The sequence below is a fragment of the Hydractinia symbiolongicarpus genome, chromosome 5 (assembly GCF_029227915.1).
Source record: "Hydractinia symbiolongicarpus strain clone_291-10 chromosome 5, HSymV2.1, whole genome shotgun sequence".
Classification (NCBI taxonomy): Eukaryota; Metazoa; Cnidaria; class Hydrozoa; order Anthoathecata; family Hydractiniidae; genus Hydractinia; species Hydractinia symbiolongicarpus.
This window is the reverse complement of record NC_079879.1, coordinates 3,518,645-3,536,340: the sequence shown is the minus strand read 5'-3', so window position 1 is coordinate 3,536,340 and position 17,696 is coordinate 3,518,645. Positions and strand designations below refer to the sequence as shown.

At 37.6% G+C, this 17,696-nt stretch overlaps 1 protein-coding gene across 2 annotated transcripts; it reads right to left on the bottom strand.

Annotated features, from left to right (window-relative positions):
• Window positions 1–825: 825 nt before the first annotated feature.
• LOC130644229 (uncharacterized) lies at window positions 826–17,689 on the bottom strand. 2 transcript variants are annotated; one of them, XM_057449750.1, is made up of 28 exons: window positions 17,532–17,689; window positions 16,548–16,919; window positions 16,212–16,307; window positions 16,007–16,129; window positions 15,787–15,906; window positions 14,648–15,016; window positions 14,279–14,374; window positions 14,056–14,178; window positions 12,134–12,253; window positions 11,934–12,062; window positions 11,458–11,835; window positions 11,270–11,374; window positions 11,075–11,197; window positions 10,869–10,997; window positions 10,658–10,783; window positions 10,163–10,513; window positions 9,720–10,088; window positions 9,208–9,555; window positions 8,803–9,135; window positions 8,342–8,710; window positions 8,021–8,233; window positions 7,783–7,950; window positions 7,512–7,706; window positions 7,046–7,402; window positions 6,935–6,964; window positions 6,381–6,755; window positions 6,188–6,301; window positions 826–3,375 (listed from the first exon to the last, which is right to left on the bottom strand). In XM_057449750.1, exons 1-28 carry the CDS (start codon window positions 17,605–17,607, stop codon window positions 863–865), a joined length of 8,220 nt encoding a protein of 2,739 aa, XP_057305733.1. In that variant the 5' UTR covers window positions 17,608–17,689; the 3' UTR covers window positions 826–862. The 2 variants fall into 2 exon arrangements, with proteins under 2 accessions (XP_057305733.1, XP_057305734.1); XM_057449751.1 differs by lacking the exon at window positions 826–3,375 and adding an exon at window positions 3,479–5,985.
• Window positions 17,690–17,696: the final 7 nt, after the last annotated feature.

Here is a 17,696-nt window from a genome sequence, read left to right as displayed (position 1 = left end):
CGCTTACAAAACCTTGCGATTTTTACCGACTGGTGGCTTTGTGTTAGAGCGTTCGCCTCCAGTGCAGAAGGTTCACACCCCGGCCGAGTCCCATCAGGGACTATAAAAGTGTGAATCGATTCTTACTGCTAACGTTCAGCATAAGAATAGGACTGATATCTTAGGCGGTTGTCTAGTTATGCGGCTGTTGTTCTTTACAATCATCCGTTGCTCAAATGGTCGCTTTAATACACTAGTAAGACCCCCTTAGCAGGACCCGCGTTGATAACAGTACCATTAAGAACTGAAACATCTATACTACTGATTATAATAATATAAGGGTAAGCGGTTAATCAAGCACTTGAAATGTATTGAAGAAAATCTTAATTGTAAAAATGATTTGCTGTTACCATGGGCGCCTAATCGAACTGGGTGGTTATTCAGGCACTGGTCGTTTATTAAAAATATTCAGCTTAAAAATGGGTACGTATTTGAACTAGGAGATTAATTAAGCACCGAGGGTTTAACCCGTTTTTTACGGTAATAGTTTCAGCAAGGATATTAAGCTACTTTCCAATTTAAAGTTCTGTTCTCAAAATGGTCGAAATAGAGCACTGTGCATTTTAATGCGTGTGATTAAGGATTCTTTTCTTTATAACCGTAATTAGCTTGTTAGTTCAGGGAAGGATCCATAAGGTGCACAAAGATCTGTTTAAAAAATTTTCCCTCTCACATTGTATTTCGAAATATTAGTTTTCGCTATTTTGACGAAAATAAACAAGCAGACTCCTCTGTGCTAATTATTTTTCGCAGGGCTTAAAATCAAAGAACATTTTAACAGTAAGAAGAATTTTTAATAAAATAAGTGTACAAAAATTTGGTGTTATACAAAACAAACAAAGCCAGTTTTAGAGGCATGGTATCCTTCTGGACATGAACTGCACGCAGGATGAACCAAATCTTCGTTCCAGTATCGGTTCGGAATCGTTTCATTACAACGCGTTTTCACACAACATTGTGGTGGCGCCACGAACATTCGTTGCATGCCACTTGTGGCATCACCAATATCGCGTGATATTTCACACAACGTTATGTCAACTTTTAAATTAAACTTTGAAGCAAATTTCGGTTTTTTGATGTGTTTTCCAAATATGCCAGCAGAAATTATAAAAGGCGAAAAAACTGAAGGATAAACAATCAGCTTATTTGGATGGCTGATCTGACAAAGCTGTAAACTGGGGTCGCCACACAAATCATACGGGTTGTAAAACTGCTCGTTGAAATCGCAATTTGTATTTTCTTGATATTCGAACCGAAGGCTGCCGGGTGGAATAAGGTAGCTAGTTCCGTCGTTTTTAGGAAACAACTGAACGGGCTCCGACCATTGTGTAGTGATTTTAATGTCCCTCCTTTGCGATGTAATGTCAGGCAGCATTAATTTAAACTCACGTAAATAATAAGCCTTTTTTTCGGCATCGTGTGGAAACACCCAGCCGTAACGGATTAACCAATCAACGTTGGGTATTTGAAACTTTATTTTCTTTCCTTCGTACAGATCATCCAGAGGGATATGTGAGAATGAGTATAGAGGTGTCGCAGAGGTTGGAATAATGGCACTAACTTTGCGTTGTCGTTCACACGTTTTTGGTTCAAGAGAAATAAGAGTGTTTATCTCATTATCTGACAAGTTTTCCACGACCCTAGAACATTCCTCGGGTCGTATCCCAGCATTTAAATATTCACGATAATCGCAGAATTGGAAAATGATTTGCAGAAAATACAATCGAGATGTTAAGACAAGTCCTACAGCCATTTCCTTAAAGCTTGCATCTTCGATAGCGCTGAATGGCTTTCTCGCCTTAGCTTTCTCGAATTTTTGACTCAGTTTCTTTGAATGTAAAGATGCGATGTATGAACGAACTGCTTGAGAAAGCGATTCCAATAAATCGAACTGATAATCATAAAGTTCAGTATTCAGGGAGATGAGTCTGCTGACATACGCTTGTGTTCTCAAGCAATCTGCGCGAGTTGCAAAAACAATCTCTGGAATGGCAGACAGAACACCTTCACCTGCAAACATCACATCGCAACATTCCTCTACGAGAGTCTCAAGATCTACACCAAACGATTCGATTTCATCCCGGCGAATAGCAGGGGAATAACCTTCGTAGAGCTTCAGAAAGTTTTCCACAGAGACTGTTAGGGTTTTTTCCGTTTCAGTAGTGACAGTTGCTATTTCGAAATGCTTATCCAGATGAGCAACTAAACGTTCTACTTTCACAATGTTAAGGTTGTTAGTTGCGTATCTCGAATTTATCCATGATGCTCTCTTAGCAACATTGGAGAGAGCTCGACGTACCTTATCAGCACGAATGACGTTCGTCACTGCTTGCGCCACTTTATTAGCAGCATCCACGTTGTCGTTAACTTTATCCAATTTAAAAGGATTGGCGGCTGCAATCATTTCTGCAATTAATAATGCTGTTTTTTCAATTAATTCCAAACCCGTAGCAGCTAACGCTCCTTTTACCATGGCAACTAAACGCCGATTGATCTCAGATGACGTTGTACGCATATCGCTTTTAAAATTATTCAGCCGATTTCTGATGAAGCCGATGTCGGCGGAATTCTTTTCTCTGTCGAAGTCTGCTAATTCGTTAAAGTAACGTCCAACCGCTGCGAATCGAGCAGCATTATTGTTGTATATAAAATCTTTCAGATCGTTCTTGAACTTCGAAAGCTCTCGCTTAATCTGCAGTGCGCTTACTTTCACTTGACCATTGATCGCGTCGAGCTTTGCCAATTTTAACTTTTCTTTTAAATCGTACTGTGAGATAATTACTTTATGTTTAGAATCACCTCTTTGCAACACAGCTAGAAAATCGGTTACGCTGGCAAAAGCGTTTTTAAAAACAGCATTGATATCACCGTCAAAAGGCGAAGCAGTCGTGATGGATATTGGTGCTTTAATCAATTCGATCTGTGTTCCTGGAAGCAAGTTTGCTAGTTTACCTAAATTGATAACGTCGTTTTGAGTTATATATTTGTATACGAGACCAAGTACATCTTTCGTTATATCCTGTAAGTTGGCGTTACCGACATTAACTTGATGAGCAACAAACCAAACAATTAGAGTACTGCGCCTTTGCATTGCCTCCTCTGTCGACCAATCGCTTTTAGCTGCATTGATAAGTAGCGATAAGTGATTTGAAATTATGTCTTTTGCTTGTTTAATTTTGCAGAACAGTTCGGAGTATGACTGACTTTCGCACTCATCATCGGTACCAGCATCGCGTAATATATCCACGTGTTGTGAAATGCTGTCAGTGTTTTTATCCACCACGTGTTTAAATAGCTCTTGGAATTTCGCCTTGAAATTGTTCAGCGCTGTTGATCCTAAAGTCAAATAAAAAACTTATTTAAAAATTTTTTTAAATATTTGCGCTGCAAAATTAATTGCGCAGCATAAAATATCCACGTTTAGTTTAAATCTATATTCTTATTAAACAAAAATTTACAAAAATTGACAGTGGTGTCCTGTGGGAACACTTCTGCTTCCTAGTGGGCACGTTCTACAACCAGCGCGTGGCGACATATCGTCCCAGTATCTATTTGGTTGAGGCTCGCCACATTGCGAACGTATGCAGCATTTATCTTGGACAGCGCGACGACGTCGATAGGGCTTGCGTTTGTCATGGCCGACTTGACATAAAGTGACGATGGCTCGCAAGTTAATCACAGATGTGAATCTGGGGATTTTTTTCAGTTGTGGAAATACCTTCGCTTGAACTTTGAAAGATGAGTATATTGAAGGCGTTACGTCAGGGTTTTGCGCATGGGTATTTTTACACAACCAGTTGGTCTTGTCGTTGCATAAATCGTAAGGGTTGTAGAATCTCTGGTCATAGTTACAATTACTATTTTCTTGATATTCTAAATGATAAGACCCTGGATTGATCAGATATCTCAATTGACCATTTTTATCTCCATAAATGGAGGTTGCGCCAGACCAATCAAATTTAACTTTAACGTCACGTGTAAAGTTGGCATGGTCGGGAAGAACTAAATTTATGTCCTCTAAATAAAAAGCAAACTTGTCAACATCACTTGGTAAAATCCATTCGTTTCGTACCAACCAATCAGAATTTGGTATTTGGAAATCTATTGTTTCTTCGTTAAACAACTTATTCAAGGGAATATATCCTTTGTTTTGTTCCGTCATGAGAGAAATGGTCGGGATTTTCACATTTGCAGTGCGAACAATGCTGCATTTCGAATCTCGTAGAGTAGCAAGATTATTGACTCGATTATCCGAAAAATCCCGCAGTGCTTTTTCACACTCCGGTAGCGGCACACCAGCGTTTAAGTATTCCCGGTAATCACAATACTGTATGATGACTTGCAAAAAATATAAGCGAGACGTTATGATAAGTCCCAGTGACATCTGTTGGAAAGATGCTATCTCCACCGTGTTCTCCCGAGGTTTTCGGACCAAGCCAGATTTGAATTTACTGTTTAACGATTCTGCTTCTGTGACAGCAATTTCTGAGCGACAAACTTGAGCAAGGGACTCCATCATTTCAAACTGGTATTGATAGATCTCATTTAACAATGTCATCATTGAAGAAATGTGTGCTTGTGTCTCTATACAATCTCCTCTGTGTGCAAATGTGTCCTCAACAATGGACGCTAACGCTGTTTCTCCACTAAACAGTATTTCACAGCCTTCTTCGACAGCACGATACCATGACGTTCCGTACGAGTCGAGATCTTGTTGTTGAACTTGAGGGTTGTAATTTTTGTATTCAGTTAGAAATGAAGCCGCCGCAGCATGATCCTGTTTCTGGAAGTTGTCGAGAATGAGACGAGCACTTTTTAAAACCGATTTATTTAGGTCGAACTTTCTTCCGATCTCCTTTCCCTTAATAATTATTTCGTCCACATATTTCCTTAACTGGTCGTGTCTTGCCAGGTTTACAGCTGCTTGGGCAACCCTACCCCACCTTTCGGCAGTATCCGAAGGAGAAACGTCGCCAAGCACATGGCCAAACACATGGCCAAAAAAGTTGGCCGAGGCCGCGATGGCTTCTGCTAAAAGTTGTGCGAATTCGGCTGCCGCAGCAAAACCGCTTCCTAGAATTATAGCTTTCATTCGCGAGATTACTTCACGTTGTGCATGGTCTAACTCCACACGAAACTTGTCGAGTTGGATGTTGATATAGCTAACGTCGGCTCTGTTTTTCTTTTTGTCAAACTTAGCTAATTCTTTAAAGTAATTTTCCAAATTTTGAAAATGAGATGCAGTGTCGTCATAGATAAATGATTTTAATTCGAAGGCGAACTTTTTTAAGTCGGACAGTACTCCAGCCGTGCTCGACTTAACCTGTGCAAAGATTCGATCCAACTTTGCCAGCTTGATCTTTTCCTTTAGGTCATAGTTAGAAACAACCACTTTTGCTTTTGATTTTTTTGTCTTCTGGAGAGCTGATAAGAAGTTTGTTAATTCGCGAAATGCATTTCTGAATACGACAGAAAGTTCTGTGTCAAACACTTTCGCCTCAGTTACGTCGAGAGTACTTTTTAAAAGACGAAACTCTTCTTCAGGTTTGTACGATGCATACGTGTTTAATTTAACGATCTCATTTTGTGTCACCATAGAATAAATATGACCCAAAACATCGCTCGTCAGTGTCTCCAAATCGCTACTTTCGAATTTTACATTTTGTGCAACAAACCAAGCAAGAAGAACGCTTCTTCGTTGCTTCGCTTCATCCGATCTCCAGTTTATTTTGCCAGCACGGTATACTGCAAATAGACTCTTTGACAACGACTCTTTTACTTGTTTAATTTCACAGAACAACTCTGAGTAATCCTGGTTAGCACAAGCTGCATCCGAACTTTCGTCTCGTAAATTTTCTGCAATATAAATAATGCCTAAATCTTTTTGCAACACCTTTCTGTAAGCTTTATTGATGGTATTTTTAAGGCTTCTCAAAGCTCCATTCTCTAAATAAGAAAACACCTCGTTAGGAGAGTATGTTAAGGTGTCGTGTGCTTGGAAATTAAAAATTAGATCTATAAAAAAAATTAGACGTACCTTTTCGAGTGTGCAGAGAAAAATTGCAATAATATTTAATGAGGATCAATCAAGACAGTCACTTCACAAGCACACGACACCGTGTACGCTTTTATAAAAACACAATCTTACCATATTCGCAAAACGTTCCACTGAAACCTGGCTTACAGGTGCATTGAAATTCTCTCCCGCCATTCTTGTACGTACAAGTGCCAAGATTCTTACAAGGCTTCAAAAAACACAAGTCTAAAAATAAAAAGATGCTAATAACACTTCTCAAACACTGCACGCAAATATGTTTTGATGTTATATCGTCATGTCTTACTAGCTTTTTTGCAGAGATATCCTTGGTGCACAGAACAGGTGGTGTATTTCATGTCATATTTTCGGCTAATTGTTAAACACAATCTCCCGTTCGATTGGTCAGGTTGTCCAGATGACCACTTGAAATACTGCATCAAAAAACCATCATCCCAAGTGCTTCGTGAAGTTGGATTTTTTCCGAGATAGAAATTGTAGGAGTTCATCACCCAGATGTGGGATTTAAACCAATTCAGTTCATCCTGATCCCGCACACTAGCTAAGAATCCTCCATTGCTCTCACAAGCTGTTTTTCCACCCTGGTAAGTATTAAGATCGTTTGTACCACTCCATGTGCCGCCATTTACCCATGCATGGTAACGCCTTGCTTTAAATTCACCTACAAATTAAAATATTTGTATAACAACCAAACTGAGACAGGTGATAAAACATCGTATTACAAAATTAAATCAATCGAATTAAATTTAAAGTAAGTAGTTATGTTTACATTGCGCATGGAAGGGAAGAGAGTCGTGTTAATTTCCTGGGTCCCTTGACAAGGATTAAAAAAAAACTTACCCCCTTCTAATCTGAAGTCCGATATAAAGCCTAAAATATTTAAAAAATATCATTAAATTTAAAAAAAATTGAAAGATTGTTTTTCTGGCGAAAAAAACAACAAATTATTACTTGGTGCACGGCAAATATATCTCCGTTGATAATTGCAAGGAATGTTCTTCCACTGACCACTTCCTTGAATCGTAACACAATTAGATGAAGAACGGCCAACTGGTTCGTTTGCTGCCCAATTCCTGTACTTTGTTAATGTTCCATCGTACCATGCGTATCTGCCTTCTTCAGTTAGGTCGGTCAACCCTATCCAATACTCCTTATCTGGAGAAAGCAAGGAAGCGATATGCTTGTTCTCTAGCTTGTTGAAAACGGATGTTAAGTCTGCTCCACGACGTATACAATCTTTTCTGGCCAATTCAGCGGATTTTGAGGAGGTTGATATAATATAGTGGTAATTTTGTTGGGCGAACGAAACTAGAAAACAGATAACAGGAAACTGAAAAACTTTCCAACCAAAGGATTACAATCTCTACGACTAAAATGCACTTGATGCATCACTAACTAAAGGTTTTTTAAAAATTACCAGGAGTTTTACAGATAAACTTCTTTTTCTCTGTGCATTTGGAACTGTACCAGACGCTCTCATGTTTACTTGGCTTTATGACGTAGAAACAATTTTTAGTTCTCGCATTGTTGTCATCTTTACCGAGGCGTGAATAAACAAAATGTGCACCAGAAGTCCAGGTGTAGTGATTCTCAGTAATAATGTCATGCAAACCTGATGAAAAAAATTATCAGTTTTAAAAAAAATTCGGCTTTAGCGAGATTCTTGATGAAAATAGAAAATGTCCTACCAATCCAGTACGAAGTGTCAGGTTTGATTTGATTAGCGACATGAACGGCTTCTTCTTTATATAATACATCGCTTAACGTCCCACCAAATCGTAAACAATAAGTCCTCGCTTCAGGCCAGCTTAACTTCATATCAGGAATGACATAAGAGCTATTATCCGCGCTGAACTCTACAAAAAAAACAATCCATAGTTACCTTGGATTATTTATTCATGAAGTATTTTAGGAGTTAATACTTACTGCTCCTACGACACGCAAACTGCATATTCGATTGACATGCTCGCTCGACCCATTCTCCTTTATCTTCATCGCGTCCAATGTTCAAGCAGTCTTTGTCATAGCTTTTGCGCATGCTCAGTAATTTCCCATTGTAAACATCACACAAGTCCACTGCCCGTTCTTTGCTCACGGCGCGATCAGAAAGTTGGTAGAAGAAGCGACGTGTTTGATATCCTACAAGACAAGTAAATCTAGACTCACCATAGATTTGCTAAAAAGCTTATATTTTTAATATATGGAGCAGACCAAGCTAGGCTTTCTACTTTAAATTGACCTACTTACGTGGTATTTTACAGACGTATTTCTTTAGAAAATGGCATGGCGCTGTTGTCCAATCTGATTTCACATTTTGTAAACTATCCACGTTTTTCGTGATTTGGACACAGTGTTCGCCGAGTCCTCTTTTAGTCGCAGGCAAGTTCCAGTAAGTGACGGGTTCACCATCAGTCCAAACAAACTTGTCAGTCTGGACGTGATCGTTCAGGCCAATCCAATATTGATTTTCATCTGTCATATCCCGAATTAGCTTTTCCTCGTATTGACTCGCTATGCTAACCAACTCGCCATTCTCTTCCCAGCATGACTGACGTGCGTTGTCCCATGTACGTGGTGTGTCAACAACTTTATAATGAAAATTGTTGAAAGGATAATCTATATAAAAAGAGAATAAACGCTGATCAATTGTGCACGAACAATCTTTGTGGAGACAGAGATTCCAACTGTCATGGCGTTTAAGCTCTTACCTTTCACTTTACAGATGTAATTCATCTTCTCAGTGCAATCAGTTGGCTTCCACCACCCACTTGTGCTTGTGCTCATTGACATGCAATCCCCTGTACCCGGTGTACTGTGACGATATTGAGAGAAGGATTGATCAGACCACGTCCATACTCTTGAGTTGCGATGATAACCCAACCAGTATCTGTCATTACTTATAATTTGTTCCAATCTTTTTTGAACGTCGCTAGTAGGTATGCTAGCCAAGTGTCCCTGAAGATATGCACAACGTCTCTCCGCCGTTTTCCAGTCCACAAAATTATTTGGAATAATGTATTTGTAGCCATCAATCATATGGTCTTAATAAAAGTTAGAAAGTAATTAACAAACCATTTGGACGATGCTAGGACCAGCACATAAATTATACCTACACTTTACTTTACAAATTGCGTAGTGAAAGCCATCACAGCTCGTATCCTGCCATTTCCCTTGTGATTCAGTTGTCATTATTACACATCTGTTGTTGTGGGAATCCCCCAACCAGTACTGATAATTAAATTGGGAATTATCACTCCATTGCCAACTCTGGTGTCCGTCTGTTTTTTGCAGTCCATTCCAGTATGAGCGACCAACAGTTAGTTTTGTATTTAAGAATATTTGCTCAACTGAGTTCGCCACAGAAGTTAGTGATCCACCCAGGGAAGAACAATAATATCGTGAGTGAAGCTGATCCATTGGTATGTCAGAAAGAAAATATTTTGAGGATGAGAATTGAAAGTCTGAAAAAAATGGCGTACACTACAATAAAGCTGGCGAAAAATCAAGGCGAAACTGCATTTATGGCATACTAAATTTTTCGTCGACTTAAGTGACGACATTTTTAGTGGGTAATTAAAATTGCAGTAACGAAAAATTTTGTTTCACTTAATATACAACTCCTTACATGGAATCCTGCACAAAGGTTTTTTTTCTTCATCACAGGACGTAAATTCCCATTTCCACTGATTTAATTTAGAAATCGCTGCACATTGTGTCTTTGAAAAGTCTAAATCTTGATGTAGGTAATTCTTGTATCTAATTGAGAGATGCCCATCAATCCAAGCTAGTGACTTTTTTGGAGTAGTATTGGACAAACCAATCCAGTAGTTATCATTATCGTCAATCAGTGACTCGATATGTGTTTGCTCGATCATGTTACGGATGGTAACGAGACTCCCACCAGCACTTATGCATGCTTTGTTAGCATCGAACCAATTAAATTTGTTACCGATCTTTTGATACTTGTAATGCTGCGGTACGACTGGTTGCTCACCTAAAAAAATTGACAACATTATGTGAACCGAACTTTTATACTTTCGGAAAAAAGTGCTGAGTAAAAAATCTTACGTGGTAATTTACAGACAAAATTGAATTTTGTTGCGCAATTTTCTATCTTCCATCTTGCAATGGGAAATTCAGGTTCCCTAATCAACCCTACGCATTTCTCTCCCGATATACCAGTGAAATTGACGAGAGAGAAATTAAAACTGCCATGCTCCCACATTCGTTTCTCGTTTAAATATTTCAATCCAATCCAGTAAATTTTAGATTTATCCAGTCTTTTGGTTATGTGTTGTAATTCCCCTTCGCCAGAAATTGTGGTGATATAGCCACCAAGGCTGGTACAAAGAGAGCGGGCTTTCTGAAATGTTGCTACTTTAGATGAGACATAATACCTTTGATTGTTTGGGGAGTATTCTATAATAAAATGAAAGGTTATTTTAGTTTCAATGAAATCCCTGTTACTGATCAACTTTGCAATATCTTTGAGAATTTTTGATAAAGCATCAAAAAAGTAATACACTTAAGGTAGGAAACAAATCTGCAAAACATGTGACTAACCTGCACAAGTTGGGTGACCATTGATGTAGTCGTAATCCACCTTGCATTGACAGAAATGATGTCCAGGACTGTTAACGCACTGTGCTTCTCCACATCCGCCATTATTTACTTCGCATTCATTGATATCTAAAAATGATAACTCTGGTAATGAAAACCCTGCTCATCCGTCACTTACCTGAGTATCATAGTTGATTTCTTTAAATATACTTACCTGTACAAGTTTTGTTGTCGAAGTCCAGCAAATATCCGTTCCTACAGCTACAAGTAAATCCTCCTTTCCCATCATTTTCACACAACTGTCCACACCCATGGATGGTTACTCCACAAACATCATTTTTGTCTATTAAGGAACAGTTTAATCCTTCTCAATTGGAAAATCCAAATAAGACTTAAAAGAAAATTCTGGTTTACACAAACCTTTGCAAGTACGGCCATCTTCTCCCAGCACTGCACTATTTGGACACACACACTTGTATGATCCCTTAGTATTTACACACCTGTACTGGCACAATCCCTCGATTAACTCGCATTCGTTTAAATCTAAAATGTACAAAATTGAAAAAAACAACGATGAAGAACTGGTGGAGAATCAAAATGGCTAATGTAACATACCTTCATTGCAGGTTGGTCCTGTGTAACCATTTGTACATATACATACGGCTTCTGTGTTGGACTGTTGACACTTCGCATTATTTTTGCAATGCTTGTAACAGTGGTCTAAATCAATTGGGAAAGAGTTGAGTCACATTGTTCAGAAGAGGAGAAAGCGTAGCAGATCAGTTGAAACGTGTTTTGCTTACTTTTTCTTTTGCAAACGTAACTGTACACTTTGTCTGAGCCGCATAACATTGGTCGCCATGCTTCGTTTACCTGAACACCACAATGTTTGCCACTATCAGCGTCCTTTCTACTTGATACCCAGTTTGTGTAATTAACAACGGAACCATCTGACCACACCCAATCTCCATTTCTATGTCTGTCATTTAAGCCAATCCAAACTGCATAATCTGTTAACAATTTGTTCAGGACAACATTGTTTAAATATTCTTGTTCTTCAGAACTTGTAATGCTGATCAAATCACCTCCTCTACTGAAACACTGTTTTCTGGCATTCGACCATCCTTTCACCCAGTGTATTGTAATCGAACTGTACACAAATCGATCAGGATCATATACCTCTAAAATATTTATAAAGGAATGAAAATTGTATATTCTAGTGGGAACGTATTGCAAAAGAAGGTAGCAGCATGGTAGCAGTTAAAAACGCGAATGCTACCTTTGCATGTCTTATGATCTGAAGTCAAACCAAATCCTTTGTCGCAGGAGCAAAAGTATGAACCCTTCCCGTCGTTGTTGCATTTGAATTCACAACCACGATCTTCCATTTCACATATCTGGTTAGCATCTAAGATTGAAAATCTTATGAATATTCATATTGCAATTTCTAATTCAGATATTATTTGTGAAAGTTTTTACCATGACATGTTCTTCCGTCTCTTCCAAGTGTTTCGCCTTCTTCGCATGCGCAGAAGTAACTTCCAGCAGTGTTTACACAGCGTGACTTACAGCCATGACTTCCAGCACATTCATCCACATCTTAAAATAAGACAAGATATAGTTGCGTATCTATGAAGCTAAATTCATACCAAAGCTGGGTTTATATAGTTTGAGAGATTAAGGCCAGCAACCAATTTTTCCTTCTCTAGGATTACCATATGAAGCAAATTTCTAATTATCATTCGTATCGCAAACCAATAAATCGTAGGTTTTTTATTACTTTATAAAAACGCAAAACTGAAATATAATAAAATAATTAAACAAAAATTCCTGTACAAGAGTCGTTTATGTCCAAGTTAAATAGTGTCATCATGGAAACACTTAAGTGTAACAACCAGTGTGGAGAGCTGTTGCATATCCAGTTAAACTCTTTAAGCAGTCAACTGTAGCAAAAACTAATCTGCTTTCCGCTATTTTTTAAAAACCCATCAGGTGAAATGAAATAATAATTAGAACATAATTAGATGATTTAATTTAGTATTCTCTTAAAACGAGAACGCACTACCCTAAGTTTATGGTTATAATTAACTTTATATGCCTGTACGTACTATATATAATTAATCATTAACCAAATAACAACATGGTCAAAGATAAACAATCTGATGTTTAATTCCATAAAGACAAAATCAATTATGTACTCGACAAGCCAGTTAAGCTGTATAAACAATTTAAACTTCAGTAACTTATTCAAATTCCATAGTAATGGTGCTGAGATTGAGCGGGTATCCTCTCTCAAAATACTGGGCATAACATTCGATGAACATATGACGTGGTCTACACATGTGAATAACATCATTAGATCATCATACGCTACGATTTCGACATTAAAGCGATTGAAACGTTTGGCACCTTTTCACGTGAGAAAAAATCTCGCTGAAGCACTGATATTATCAAAGATAGACTACGGAAATCTTGTCTATAATAATATTCCACAATATCAAATGAAAAGGTTACAAAGAGTTCTAAATGTCGCTGCCAGCTTTGTTCTTCAGAGATATGCTTCCACTAACGATGTGTTAGTAATACTGAAATGGCTGCCAGTGCAAGAGCGTGTAAATTTATCGATACTAAAACTGGCACACAAGGTGTTGTATGACGAATGCTCACCTGAATACCTTACACTGAAATGGTACAAAAATGGTCGAAGCCTGCGATCTGATGCAGAAAACAAAAATAAACTACAAAGCGACACATTCCGAAAAACGTTTATGGATTGCTCATCAGCGTTGTTTAATGATCTTCCTGGCAATATTCGTTCCGTTGTCAACCATAAAGAATTTATCAAAAAAGTCAAATTATTTTTACACGATAGTGCTTTGTGCAAACTTTTATCCAAATAATGTGAATAACTCTATGCATGTAGGCTACCTATTTCCCCCCATCTTTTCATTATAGTTCTACCTTTTTTGTGTGTCCTTACATGGTGCCATCATGTGTCTACTTACTCTACCGGCACCATTTCGTACTCTGTGAGCCCATTTATTTCATTATGCACTTAGATTCAATATATTTTTTTACTGATCTTATAGATTTTATAGATTTTTATAGTTTTTATTTTTTTGTAGGCAGAAGAACCATTTGTAAATTATGGATGCCAAATATATGTTTAATAATAATAATAATAATAATATGTTAAATATCAGATTAACCGTGAATTTTACTAACCGCGTCCAAGAAATTTAGGTCACGAAACAAGAAGCTGTGTGGTTTCACAGCTAATCAATAATAATCCAATTACCGTATGTTTTGACTAAAAACGAATATCCCTGCTGTTACCTTACTTCCACTTCAGTAATTTTACAGAAAAGACATACATATATGGTTAAAATAACTTCAATTACCGTTGCACGACTTTGCGTCCACATCCAATTTATAACCTACTCTGCAGCCACATGAATAACTTCCAAATGTGTTGAAGCAGTCTTGTTCACAACTTCCGTTCTCGTTAGTGCATTCGTTTTTATCTGAAGCAAAATTTTATAAAATCAGTTTTATAGCCTGTTTACATTTCATTAAATTTACATTACATTCATTTACATTGCAATACATAGGTTAATATGTCACCTTTTTCACAAGATTTGCCCGTCATTCCCGCTGGACATATGCATCTGCGCCCAGCACAACTCCCACCATTTTTAACGCACACTCCGCACGGTGCTACTACGATAAGTAAAAATTACCAACATTAAAATATTTGACTTTCAACTTCTGTGAAGTTTAATACCTACAATTTTCAGAGAAAAGGTTCGTGATCCTACGAAATAAAGAAGATACATAGCTAGCAGAATATGACAAATGTAAAAATTCCTTACGAACACGAATTTAAAAACCCATCCCAAAATCTTTTTTTTAATACTGGCGAAGGATATGATAGATTTCCAGAGGACACAGTTTGTGTAAAGTATGTACACCAAAAAATTAGTTAAAACGTACTCGTTTTCTTGCACACGGAGTGCACATATGAAGCAGAACATGGCATATCGAGAAACTCTTTATTGACAATTGCAACACAATTTTCTCTAGTCTGTCCGTTTGGTTCACCACTTCTCCACTTTGTGAAATTCGAAGAAGATCCATCTTCCCATCTCCAGTCGCCTTCTTTCTGTTTATCGTTCAGTCCGATCCAGTGTGCGTTTTCTTTATACCAATCACGTATTAAACTATGAATGTGGTTTAGTTCAGCTTGATTCGACACTGTGGCTAAATGCATGCCTTTCTCCGTACATTTTTTTTCTGCTTCATCCCAGGTGCTTCCGCTCCTTGAATTGATAGAATATTCGTACCAAGAAGTGTCGAAAGATGCTGAAAGAGAAGTTGATAATTTCACATAAAATGATAAAAGTCGACCATCAGCACGAGAAATTTAATTAATATCCACTGAATTATGGAATTTTCAGTGAAAAATTAGACTAGAATCCGATGTAATATGTAATTTAATATGACGAACTGATTTTTTAAAAGTAGGTAGGTACAATTGAAACCTACCTTGAAAATACGCGTGTCCCTGCAATTTTATAGCCGTGCTGCGGACACATGAAAGAACAAATAGCAAACGCGACAAGGGGTAGACGAAAATAGCCGTATTCCGTCTCTGCTTATGCGAGAAAAACTGGTTCACAAAATTATAAAGAGCGGGCGAACCCGTGTATTTATCCACGGGCTACCGACTAGTCTCCTTAATAATAGCCGTCGTCTGCCTGTCCGTGTGTCCGCGAAACCCGTGTCCCGTAACGGAAACACGAAATTTTTAAAATGCGCATCAATACCAAATGCGGTATATTTTTGTCCACTTTGTTGCGACGGGTAAACAGACGGGCGACCCCGTGGATTTTTCCACGGGCTAACGACTAGTCTCTTAATAATAGCCGTATTTTGTCTGTCTGTCCGCAAGAAAAGCGTCGTGTAACAGCCATACAAAAAAGCGTGTAATATGAAGACGAACGACTCCGTGGATTTTTCCACGGGTAAAGACTATTACTCTGTATATCGTAGCCTTCTGTTGTAGCTCCTAATCATATACTTCAATAGACTAATAACTGGTTTGTATATATATGAAAGTAAAGAAATTTTACTGTGGCATGTTTTTCCATCTTCCCAAAGTATTTCATTCTCGTTGCAGCTGCACTGATAGCTCCCAATCGTGTTAACACAGTGTGATTCACAGCCATGACTTCCAGCACATTCGTCAACGTCTTAAAAAGTGAAAACAATGAATCCGTGACAAAGTTATAACCAGTAAAATTTTGGGGTTAAATAATGTGAAAAAGGGTTTTGGTATCATGCTTCGCTTACCGATGCATGATCTGGCATTTGCATCCAATTTATAACCCGGTTTACAACTGCATGAGTAACTTCCTTTGTTATTTAAACAATGATGTTCACAGCCCCCGTTGTTGTAAGCACATTCGTTCTTGTCTAAATGTAAATCTTACGAGGTCACTTCTTAAAATATATTAAGCCTGTTTATGCATTGTGGAATGTGTTTATATAATCTTACCTTTCTCGCAGTAACTTCCACTCTTGCTTGATGGACATTCGCATGTTTTGTTAGCATTACAACGTCCGCCATTTTCTTTGCATAACCCACAAGGCACTACGATCAACAAAAAAGGGTTTTGACTACAATTTAAAAGCCTGTATCGCAGCAGGATATTTTATCAGCGTAATGAACAAACTATTGGAATATGGGAACTTTGTGAAAACTTAAATAATAATTATAAAGTGCTACAAACTGTGACGATTGTGAAGACGAATTTCAAAAACCCATCCAAAGATCTTTTTTAATTATTGGAGATGACAGATTTTCCGAGGAAAAAATTACGTAAAAACTTACATGTTTTCTTGCACACGGAGTGCACATATGAAGCAGAACATGGCATATCGAGAAACTCTTTATTGACAATTGCAACACAATTTTCTCTAGTCTGTCCGTTTGGTTCACCACTTCTCCACTTTGTGAAATTCGAAGAAGATCCATCTTCCCATCTCCAGTCGCCTTCTTTCTGTTTATCGTTCAGTCCGATCCAGTGTGCGTTTTCTTTATACCAATCACGTATTAAACTATGAATGTGGTTTAGTTCAGCTTGATTCGACACTGTGGCTAAATGCATGCCTTTCTCCGTACATTTTTTTTCCGCTTCATCCCAGGTGCTTTCGCTCCATGAATTGATAGAATACTCGTACAGAGAGGAATCGAATGATAAACCTGAAAAAATGTTCATGTATTTTATGTTACATACTTATAAAGTTTTTAGAAAATACCTACAATACAAAACCTCTGTACTGGAATTGCGAAATGTATAAAAAACAAAATAAGCCGCCCTATTTCCTAATTTTATTTTCACCCTGATAAAAAGCTGCCTGTATATAAACCCTTTGGCCCTTACACTAGTTAAATCAAAATAACCGTGATAAATTGTATGATAACTACGATGTATTTTTTCCTGGCAATAGACAATAAACCAGCAACGGTGACATGTTATATGACTTTGTTTATGACATAAAAATTCCGCTAGTTTCTAATATAGATATTTGACAAGTACCTGAAAATAAAGTTCTGCCGTCCATCCTTTGAAATTTTTACGCATTTTTGTTAAAATCCCATTTTATTTTTACCCTGAAATAAGACTTTTCTAATAATGCCCAAATTTACTTCAAAAAAGATAAGCCAATGTGGTTATTTTAAGGGGGTTATAGTATGATACTATAAAAAGCATTCAAATAGTTAAGTTCTTATTTATAAGAGTTTTTGTTTCTTTTTAAACAGGTTGCTCAAGTTGACGATTTTCCTTGAAACGAATTATGAAAAAAACCTTACCTTTATCGATAAAAATAATCAACTCGACAAACGCGATTAATAACATTTTTTTACTCGGAAGACCACTCCGCTTCATCTCGAAGGCTAAAATGAACGTGGACAAAATATAACTTCCAAACTTCAGTCATGCATCCATGACTTTGAAGTGCAATCTGCTTTGACAAG

What these genes read in the sequence shown, in the direction of transcription:
- LOC130644229 (XM_057449750.1), bottom strand. Translation starts at nt 17,607, where the DNA reads ATGAAGCGGAGTGGTCTTCCGAGTAAAAAAATGTTATTAATCGCGTTT. An exon ending in TGGTCACCCAACTTGTGCAG is followed by an intron (nt 10,514 to 10,657) that starts GTTAGTCACATG and finishes ATTTTATTATAG; the next exon opens with AATACTCCCCAAACAATCAA. An exon ending in CGCAATTTGTAAAGTAAAGT is followed by an intron (nt 9,136 to 9,207) that starts GTAGGTATAATT and finishes ACTTTTATTAAG; the next exon opens with ACCATATGATTGATGGCTAC.